General features: G+C 40.6%; 1 protein-coding gene across 1 annotated transcript in view; it reads right to left on the reverse strand.

Annotated features, from left to right (window-relative positions):
* The window catches only part of PSMC1 (proteasome (prosome, macropain) 26S subunit, ATPase, 1), a 10,265-nt gene extending 9,206 nt beyond the window's left edge, over positions 1 to 1,059 (reverse strand). The window contains 1 exon segment of the mRNA XM_009885607.1: positions 1,027 to 1,059. Within this exon segment, the coding sequence (XP_009883909.1) occupies positions 1,027 to 1,059 (33 nt within the window).
* Positions 1,060 to 11,352: the final 10,293 nt, after the last annotated feature.

The raw sequence follows: 11,352 nt of genomic DNA on the forward strand, positions 1-11,352 counted from the left end.
AGAGGGCTCCGTGCCGCTGCGGTTGGCCGCCGCCACAGAGCGGGTGGCGCGGCCGCTCCAGCCCGCAGCGTCCCCCGCTGGTTTTGGTGTTTGGTTTGAAAGGCCCTTAATTCCTCAGACCTCTGGGTCGGAGGTGGGGGGTTCGTGTGTAACGGTACAAGTGACGGCCGCCCGGCGTGGTGGTGGTCTGCCTGCGGGCGGTTCAAATCGTATTTAAATTAGCCTTCTCGAGTGCAATGAACCGTCTACTGGAAAAAAAGTGGTTTCTGTCCCGTTAGCAGACACTGCGTGATCACATGTCAATTACTACCTAAGTTGCAATAGCTTTTGAATACAATTTCAGATTAACAACACTTTTCTTTAGAGAAGAAACGTGATGGCCAAGTGGAGAAGACATTTGCAAGTCTGCTAACAGCAGCCCTTGCTTGAGAAGTGTGAAAATGCCCTCTCTGCTGTAGAAACCTAGAAGAAAGCAGAGTTCTTTCCCCATGAGATCTTTCTCGGGTATTCTTACAGTTTAGTTCACACCAAAACAAGAAGGTCATGATACATACTAAAGCTCATAATAACCAGCTGCTGCAATGTTAATATCCATAAAAAAAAATATATTAAAACCTCTGAATACACTGGGAAGGTATGCCTTAATCCCAGTAGTTCAAGTTACCTCCCTTAAACACTACTACTTAACCACTAAGAGATGGGTCTCCCTGGAAAGACCAAAACACTCTGGTTGCGTTGTGCCACAAGTGGAAATGTTAAAAGACTTTGCAGCTCTTGTGGGCTTTGTATGCCAGCTTGGGCTGTGATCCTGCTCCTCTCAGGTGTCGTGAGAGGTTCTCTAAAATACGCTGTCATGAGGAATTCATCAGTCACAAATTAGCCTTTCGGATACTGCAAACTCCACTTTTAATCTGTGGCCTGGTGCTGTGGAAGAAGGTACATGAACACTGTAGAGGACAGCAGCTTTAAAGCTCAGGAGAGTCATGTGAAGCATGGAAGGGAACAAAACCAGAGCTAGTAATTTACAACATTGATGGAAGGATCTTCTACTGAGACCATGTCTGGACTAGTATACCGAGTACTGCTTGCAGCAAATGTTTTCAGAGTGCTACTGGTGCTGGTTGTTCTCCACCTGTAGCTGAGCTGCCATGTGTTTTGACTGTTCCAACAATATAAACAGGCATTCATTCTAGGTACAAAATGCCAGTAGCTATTCTTCCAAACGTTTGTTTTCCTGTAACATGTTTCCATCTGTGTTTTCAAAATAAATGAAAGCATCCAACCTTGTTTTAAAGTTGTTTGCAGAGGGAGTAACCAGAAAAGCTTCTCCATAATGAAAGAATAGAAATACAAATCAAAGGAAGTGAGGGTTTTTTTGTATGTCTAGGAATGAAATCTAAGCTTCGGGAGTCCTAACTGCCAAGAAAGATGTGACACTGTGACCTTTCTGTTAAGCCCTGTGGCTGTGAGCTGACCCTCTGTGGGAGTGTAGAAGCAGAGGAGGAAGAGTGGCAAATATTCTTTGCGGGTTTCTTTTTTTTTTCCAAGACCTGATGCTTCCTTTTCTCTCTTGCATCGGTTAGTCAATATAAAAGCATAATTTTTTTTTGTGCCTAAGAATTGCTTTTCTTTTGAGTAGCACTGTAAGAACACTGGTAAAGTTTTCAAGTAACCCCTCCCTCCCTCCAGATAAACATAACATTTATACCCCTACCAATCTATAACATTCCTGGGGAAATGCAGTAGAAACTTTCCTTGTCTGCTTTGGACGTTCCCAAAGGTAAAGCACAGACTGAACGCAAGTGTGTGCTCAATCCAGAACCAAACGCCTGTTTTAGGTCGAGTTTGTTTCACACTGTGTCCTTGCACCAGAGGCCCCCTCTCTGGGGCTCGCAGCGGCTGCTCGGGGCCTGTCTGCCCCAGAACCGAAGTGCCGTCCTCCTCTGCGGGAGCGCTGGCTGTATGACTGTTGAACTCTGGGGATCTGCAGATACTTTCTCTTCTTGGAGCTGAAAGCTCTGTGACAAGATATTGCAGGGTTGTGCGGGGAGTCGCTATGGAAGGCCGGGGCCTTTTGTGAGCATCACTATCAGCAGAAAGGCTATAATCAAGATGAGGACATAGTCTAAAAATACTTATATTCTGCTTTCACCCTGTTAACCAGCATATAGATTATATTTACATCCGTCACTGGTTTGGGTGTAAAAATCAGAGCGTTCATGAAGAGGGACATCACTTTAGAGCAGTCAGTAGGGTGTGGAGTATGTTTTGCTCTTTGCTTTGATGTTGTTTTTTCTGTCACACTTTGTCTAGAATTCATGTCTGAGGGAACTGGATTTATTAAATATTAATGAACTGGCTGAGCTGTGTAGAAAGGTGTGAGGTTTTAATCGTTTGCTTTGGTTTGGTCCCATTTGTTCACAAGGGTTACTGTTTTGCACTGTGGATTTAACCTAACTTTTCTATTATTTTTATTCTATTACGAATTAGCTGCATTTTTGCAGCTGTGCTGTAACTTTTAAGGACAATTGGAATGAAATGAAATGAAATGAAAACAGATGTTCGTTGCTATAATAACTTTCACTTTATGGAATTTACTGTCTTACAGGATTGCATCTGTACTTCTTTTAACCTTACGGTGTAGAGATGGTAGAACATCCTCTCCCTCAAACATATGCAATTTTTCCTCTCTTCAACCTCACTTTAGATTCAGACATACCCATATTTATTTAGAATTGTGCCTGTAATTGGAAGTACTGGTTATGATTCAGACTTCTTGTCACTTTTTTTCTTACAAAACCCTGATTTTAGTGTCTTATAGCTTTGCAGTCATTTGAAGTGTGTTGAGGCATATTACTTGTTTAGAATAAATAAGTACGTTTTAATTAGAATAAATTACTTGGATTATAATATGGTTTAATTTGTGCTGTTTGCTTAGCTTTACTTAGCATGAGTAACTAGATTTGCTGAGGCCTTTAGGCCGCGATAGAGTTATTTTTTGTAGTAATTGTCCTATCAGCTGGTACAGTGCTGCGTTTAGTCTTTTGGTATGGGGAAGATGTTGATATCACAGTCGTGTTTTGGCATTGTTTTTCCCAAGACTGGGACTCTTCAGTTCTCCGTGTTCTGCCAGTGAGTGCAGGTGCTCAAGGAGTGTAAACCAGAAGATAAGGAGGCTCCAACCCTCGGCTGAAACTGCAAATCAACAAGAGCCGGCCTGCCTGGACACAGAAAAAGAATCCAATAAGTTGTTAGAAGACCCCAGACCAAAAATCACCATTGGACTAAAAGACATGTGGACAGCACGTAAAGGACGCATGAGGGGCAGGTATATGGATCACAGGGGTATAATTGCCCAGGGATTTATTTGTTCGGCGTCCCTCTCTTTGGAGGCACCCAGCCCAGGCTGTCCTTGCTGCTGTACCTTTCAATTAAATTACTTATGTTGTAAAATCTGACGCCTGAGACTCTGCTACGGGAAACATAGGAGCGAACCTGAAGAAGGAGGAAGCGTGCCCAAGAGTAAGCGTGTGTCTGTGCGACACCATGAGTGGTGTGTGAATGCTTGGGCAGCAGCTTCTCCTTTAACAAAGTGGGAGAATAATTTCATAAGCTGACCAAAATGGTGGGGGTGGAGGGGGAATCTAAAAGTTCAGCTTTGCATTTGTGAGCTCACAAGACACATCTGCGACAGCGTATCTGGTTTTGTAGCCTTTATAAATACTAGGAAATTATATATGGGAGCAACAGTAGGTTGTTGTCAAGATTGTCTCCCAGATCATTCTGATTAATACATGCTGTGGAACAGCTGTGGCAGAAAACATGAATCACAGAAGGGAAACGCTGTGGGTTTTGAACCAACTTTCTGGTTTGGGGTGATTTGGTTAATGGTTTTCAGTTCTTGGGGTTGGTAATGCTGGCTAACTGTAAGGGCTATAGAAACATAGTCCTGTAACCTGGCTGCTTGTCTTAACTTTCTGCACCTAGATTTTTGGTTTGGTTGCAGAGTACGGATAATGTCAAATTAGGAAGTTTAAACAATAAATATGTTTAATGATCCAAGTGCCTCTGTTTTTTTGTGTTACCCTCAGTAGAAAAAAAAAAGAGTGAGCGAGCAGAGGTAACAGAGAAGAACACATAGTCCTTGTTTGCTGAAGATGAACATAGCCTTGGGGGCGTCAAAAAGCTTCTCTTCCTATCAAAAATTATTGAGTTGTTCAGGGAGGGTGGAGGTTTTTGTGCTTTGTTTTTCTTAGTGTTTTCTACTCCCTCTTCTTTATTCTGAAGTAAGCTTACTGCTGATCTTTTAGGCATATTGTAAAGCCCCCATCTGTGTTCCCAGGCTTTTGAGGAAGAATAGGGCAGCTGAGGGCTGGGGGAATATTGGGGTTGGGATTAGTACATAGCAAAGAGGTTTATTTTTTGCACGTAGAGGAAATTACTAAGATGGCTCATGTTGTTGATGTTAATTTGTCTTTTTTAATATATGTCTAGGCATCTAGAGCTTTTTATGTTTCCATAAATTTAAATAAACAAACCTACAGATATAAAAAACATTAATCTTGCTATTGTAGCTACATATAGTGGGTTATGTTTTCAAAAGTTGCAATTTGGACTCCCGCTTTTCATAAGTGGGTTAAGAACTTACATCCCCTTCAATAAATGAGTAAAACTGCAGGTTATTAAGGACCATTTGGAAAAGATGGTGGGTTTTTTTGTGTGTATGTTTCTAAGTACCCAATTAACCATTACGTTTCTGTGCTGCTTACAGGTTGTTCAAATATTTTAGCAATGGAAGGTACTCCCACCACCTACTAACTGGCATGTAACTATGTGAAGGGCAGTTATTAGCAGGGTACTGACTCCTTGTAGGCTCCCCACAGAATCAACTAAGAGAAGTTTCTCGCTGAATTCAGAACAAGGCTCATCCCCTTCTGGAAGAGTGCTTTACATTACATTGCCCATCCAGGGAACTAGGGACATGGCTTTTTTTAACTAAGCTGCTCAAATAAGGGCCTTATGTTAGACAGCATGATTACTTCCTCCTTCTCCCATCACCAAGGCTCAAATATGATGATTTTAAAAATAGGAATGTCACTTTCATCTCCATTCTTTTCCTGAAGACTGTATTGTACCTTTGCACCAGTTCATTTTCAAAAACGTGTGGAAGCCTGTTAGCTTCAGCCCTAACCACATCAATGGCTCTTAGCTACCACCCATTTGATTTGAATTATTGTACATAGATAAAGACAGCATTCCCTAAGAAAAGATTCACCTGATGTTTCACAACTTGAATCATTAGTCATAACTTCTATCACCTTCCTTGACACAGTGTTGTGTTTCTAAACTGTGAACAGTGGCGGTCCTTATGCCTTCCCGAGCCATGAGATATTCTGTGACTGCCTCGCTCCCAGCGTGGGCAAGAGCAGCTTTCAGCCTCCTCCGATCTGCAGTGACTCTGCTGCGTCACCAAGGCACAAAGAGCTCTTGCCCTGCCTTTCTTCCCCTGCACATAATCGCCATGCTATTCTTCAAGAGAAAAGAGTAAATGGGAACTAAAGGCAACTCGCCAGTTCCTTGTTTCGGTGGAGAGCCCCAGGATGGATCCCCAGCTTCAGTGTTCCTTTGTGGTAGTGAATTAGGACCAAGCAGCTCTAACAGAATGGAGGATTAGGACAGACACTATGGGCTTATCCCTCTAAAACGTTAATGTGCGTTCCCACCAGTGGTACCAAAGACTCCAGTGAGACTGTTTACCTGCTCAAATTGAAGTGAATGCCGAAGTAGATAGCTTCTACTGTGCATTGGAAAAGAGATGCTAAAATAGAGAAGAAATCCTTAAAGTCTGACTTTCTGAAGAATTAGAAAACCACATTTTCTCTGCATGGTTAGGAATAATCTGGGTGAACTTCATGTTCTTGGATATGAAGTTGTCCATTCACACAACCTGAGTTGGCATTTATTATATTCCTAAACACCCTTATGCTTAGTTTTCTGTTGTGAAATTTTATTTTTTGACTGCAACCACATTAAAGCAACATTTAGATATACTAAAAATTAAATGGCTTGACAGCATTACATATAGACTTGCTTTGAAGCTTTGATTACTAAAGTTTTGTTTAGAAGAAGGTCAGATAAGAAGGGTTACTGGGGCCATTCTTTAAAAGTAACTGATAAGGTTTTATTCACCGTATTTCTGCAATAACTAGCTTAAGAGATTTATTTTTTAAGCTTGGAGTATACTGTAAGATTTTCTGTGAACACAGAATTAAGGGGTTTTTAATCCTCATGGAAAGGAGATATCTTACTGGACACACGAACCCTAACCCGCCACTGAGAGGGAGAGTCATGAAGGGTAACTTAACAGACTGTGTTAAACTTCACCAACCACCTAAACAGATTGTGTAAAAACACTCATGGTGCTGTACGCATTTCTTTGCTTTTCTCGGTCATACACTTTGGAGTGCACTCTGCCATCAGGCCAGTATACGCAGCTCTCTGGAAGGCTGTGGAGCTGCGGAGGAGAGTGGAAACAGGGAGGGCTATTCCCAAACCACGGAGCTTCGGCGTGGGGTGGGCGGAGGTGCTGTCGGCAGCCGGAGTAACTCACACGCTGCAGTGTATTAACCTGTAGCAGCTACCGCCACGTTCCCTGTTACCTGCTGGCTTTTCTCTGAAAGCTTGGGGCTGCCCATTGCACCTGTGGGTTGTTTTTTGGTCCTGAAGCACTGCTGGTTACAGCATGGCGTATTCCAGTAATTGCCAGGCTGACTTTTCCTCCCTCCTAACCTCAGCTGGCAGGACAGGCACATCTACATAAAAACTTTCTGGGTGAGGGTTTCTAACCCATGAAAATTGTTTCCACTGTCACCACAAAACTCCATTTGCCACTCTTTGCCTTTATAATTCAGAAAATTTCTTTGTGCTATCAAAATTGCCTGATAGTGGTTTCAATCCGTCTCATTCTTTTCAATTAAGAGGTTACTAATTAAAAATTCCTCTTCATTAAGAAGTTTTAAATCACTTTTACAAAACCCACTTTTTATTAGTCAGAGGAAATCTATTTCTTGTCATGAAGTCTAAGGACCTAGTTTACAATTTAAATTTCCAAGTTACTTATGTTTTTGAAATATAAGAAGTTTCAGATATTTCTTACTTCCAATAAAACTAATGATAAAGAATAAATTAGAAAAGTAGAATGAAAATTTAGAAAAATTATTAAGCATTTATTTCCTTTTGACCTGTTTATTTTTCATTTTTTAAATATAAGCTAAAATTTATAAACAGAAAGGCATTAACAAAACCCTTTTTATTAAAAAAAGGAAGTAGAATGGGTTGACAACATTGGAGTTTTTCCCCAAGCTTTTCTTGAGTAAAGAAATTAATTGTAACAAACACTTTCTATAGTCTTACTGTTGGAAAAAAAACCAAACCAAAACCCAAACCCTTTCCAAAGAAAAATGTCTAGCCAGATATTCCTAATTAGCTTTGGGAGGAAGTGACTAGTTTGTTCATTTTCCAGATCAACAACTTTAAATAAAGCTAAGCAAAGCTGGTTTTGGTCCTGTAGCCAAAAAAACCCCCCAAATTTAATACATCAGGGATTAATTTGAAGGGCAAATGATGCCAAATTGAATGGAGTAGAGGAAACAGTTTCTATATGCAAAGTACACAGTTTGTTCCAACATGTTTTTACAGTTGGAGGAAGGTATTCCACTTAAATGTGTATTTTTGAGAGACGGAGATCAGGAAATAAGGAAAAATGATCAACTGCTGAAGCAAGAATCATAAGGAAATATAACTATATTTTTCTTTTTTAGCTTAATAATTACTAAGGGGACAGCTGAGCAGTACAGCAAATGTTCCCTCTCAGGAGCTGGATTAATTACACTGCACTTAACTACAGTGTAAACAGGATGCCATAATTTGTACTTCCCCCTTCTGTTCTAGGAGTTGAAGTGTGCTGGCGTGTTGTAAAATATCTGTCCCATCCCATTTCCCTGCTGGTTGTGTTGGGGGTTGATTAATGCAACAACTGATACATTTAAACCTATTTTTCTGCAGTATCTATTCATTTGGATAGCTTACCTGAGTTTCCAGCTACTGACTCATCTGTGTCACTTTATCTTCAAGTACTTATTCCTCTGCACTACAGCTCCCACTGATAACGTGCTGGTGTTGTGAAGTCTGAATACCACTGAAAAGCAGACTTCTTGGAGCACGGATTATTTGGAACTGGACAAGCAGAATTCAAAACATCCGAAGTGAATGGGCGCTTTCAAAAATTTTGATAATAAAACCCTTGGGAATCTTTCAGTGCTGTAGCAAAGTCTGACACCTTGAAGACTGACTCATACATGTTTTCAGAATACTGCAGAACAAGTCATTCTATTAAAAGTTATGCTTGTAATATACTGTGTCTTTATGTGATCTCATTTGGAAGTCTCAAAGGAACAGACAATTCCCCTAAATTAAACCTCATAGTCTTGAAGGCAGGCAGGTAGGTGAAGGACACCGTCTCAGTCCTATCATCCAACAGCTGAAGTGAAGTGACTTCTCCCTTAGTGTAAGCAGTATCAGATTCATCTCATTCACCTGGTGGCAAATACATTCCCATAAGTGATGGCGAAGTTTGGCCCAAAGGGTTCCAATGAGTGAAAGCAGCACAAGGCAAAGTGGCATCCTAAACCCAACTGAAAGTGAGTGTAAGAAGAAAATGTCTTTTTCCCTGATTTTGAAACAGTGGTTGGCAAACTACTAGGTAGTGTGTCTTCCTAGTTCTCACATTTCTGTAAGAAAAGATCCTGTAGTATTTCAGCAGTGAGTGAAGAACGATGTTGCTATGGTGACTTTTTGTTGCGTGGCAGGCAAATGTAATAATGAGTTGATTTGTTCGTAAGGTCTAACATATTAGCCAGTCTATATTTTGTAGGGCTTTTGGTAGTTTTAAGAAAGCTGATACAAAAGATTGCCTGATGAGAAAATTACTAAATTTGAGGAAAAGAGAAAAGGAGAAGTGGTGAAATACAGAGATATCATCTAAATGGAATACAGAATTCATCTAAATGGAATACAGAATTCTTCACCTGGCGAATTAATAGTTGCTGATGTTGAAAAGATGCCATCACCCAGCACTCCTCAAAGTCAACCCATTGATATACTTATAGTCTAGGATGGTTTTAACAAACTGAATACTTCATCATTAATTACATCAACATTCACATAAATTGAGTTTGTTCCAGAGCCACTTTGCAGGACTCAGTCAATTGATGAAGAGACACTGAAATAATTTTCCTGGGAAGAGGAAAACATGAAATAGGCTTTTCCTCTCATTTTACAGAAAGTAATATTTCCAAAGACACATATGAATGCTTTCTAAAGATTACTAACTACTACTTAGGCTGTGAGTCTGAAATCCTTAGACAGTAACAGATGTTTGCCAAGCCTGTGTGCTTCACTGAATTATTAACTGGTAACGATTTGTATGTTTTTCCTCATGAAAGGGCAGAGTTGTTATAATTACTTATCTAATGCTGCAAGTGCTCATGATTTGCAAAACCCCAGAAAGGCATTGTGCCTGCTCCACAGGGCTTCTCCTCACAGTGCACTGCAGGAGGGAGGCCAGAGGGCAAAGCACATCAGTGCAGATACACCAGCCAAGGGCTCATTAAAGACAGTAGTTTTGAGAAGAGACTTGAAGTCAGAAAGCACTTAGGGACAGTCCCGAAGCCCACTGAAGCGGATGGAAAGAAAGGTTGAATCTGACAATGAATAGCGTAAGTGGACTGAATGCACCGGAGTGTTAAAAGGAAGCAGAAAGCAGAGAGAAGGGAGAGAGCTATCCTCCGTGTAGGAGAATGGGAAGTCATTGTCTAAGACATGAGAAAAACAAGTGGAAAAATCTTAATGTTCCTAGTAACCTAGGAGTCACTAGCTCACCACCTTGCCACTGGAATTGAGATGAAGATATGTTGGTTTTAATTGCTCTTCACTGAAGTACTGGTTCTGCATTAATCTGTTGGCTATAATGTAATCACTCCCCTCTGTCATTTCCTGCAGCACTGTAATCTAATACCGCATAAGCATCTCACCATGTTCACATCCTCTATTGAATAATTGTGAGTTCAGTTTCATGATGCATATAGTCTGTTCAATCAGCCCGTAATTGCAACGATATCTGGAGGTATGGTTGATATACCTGTGTAATTATGTTTACTGTTAATAATGCAAATTGAATCTGTTGAGTTAGTCAAATCAGTCATTCTCACTTGCAAGCCGTAGTTTCTACAGATGATTTCTTCAGCTGCTGAGGGACTGTTTTTTCTAGTTCTACTTTGCTCATTCACGCAAAAGATACTCTTATTGAAAGATAACTTTGAAAATAAGAACCAAAGTCCCATTGTGGAAGTGGACAGCACTTATAATAGAGACTGTGCAGAAATCTTGTCAATCCAAAACAGCTAGAGAAGGCCTTGAGTTCTGTGGAATAATTGCGGCACTGGCATGCAGAGTGAGAAATGAGAAATGCATTAATTCCTTTTTGCTCTGGGTATTGCTTCATACAGATTTTTCTAATAATAGGCAGGGTGATGAATTCAGGAGCATTTGGAGATGCCAGTCTCCTCTGGAAAAGCATAGGAGCCATGCAGGTACTGTGGCTCTGAATCTCTATTTTATCTTCTACGAAGATATCTGTTGAAAAAGCTTTGTCTCTCCCTCACATAGATTGTCTGCCCCACCCCAATCCCATATAAAGTCAGCCTTAGCAAAAGTTTTCAGATATAGTTAGTGAAATTGTCCGTATTCCCTGCTGTAAAAATAGCTCTCTACTTCAGGTTCATTCTTTTTCATTCACTGCAGTTTCCTTCATACTGTATTACTCAAATGTTACCTCTGCCAGGATAATATGACATAGCTATGCTATGTACCCTTAACTGCATTTGAAACATGTAGAATCACCTGTTGTATCAGTGATTTCTTGAATGGCAACATGAAGAGGTTGTAATACTTTGGCAACAGGCTGATGTGCACCGTTCTTCACGTCAAAAGTATTACACCACATCAGTGCAAGGACTGCAACTGTCTGTGATCATTTGGTAGGATTTGTGTGTATCCCCTCTAAAACAAGAGGAAGGCTCTCACCAAAGATGTATAGAATTATACAAGTTAGATATGGAAGAGAGATTACTTTTTGCAGAATATGTTTCTCAGTCTGCAGAAAAAAATGATAGAACCTGTGAGAGTACCCCCAAGCTGAGTCTGAAGTGACCTATCTGGCACAGGCTACATTTGAATCAACAGCAAGATGCAAAATTCTCTAGTCCATTATCCTGCTTTCATCACTCTTAACAC

This window comes from Charadrius vociferus, unplaced genomic scaffold (genome assembly GCF_000708025.1).
Source record: "Charadrius vociferus isolate BGI_N301 unplaced genomic scaffold, ASM70802v2 scaffold355, whole genome shotgun sequence".
In the NCBI taxonomy this organism is placed as follows: domain Eukaryota; kingdom Metazoa; phylum Chordata; class Aves; order Charadriiformes; family Charadriidae; genus Charadrius; species Charadrius vociferus.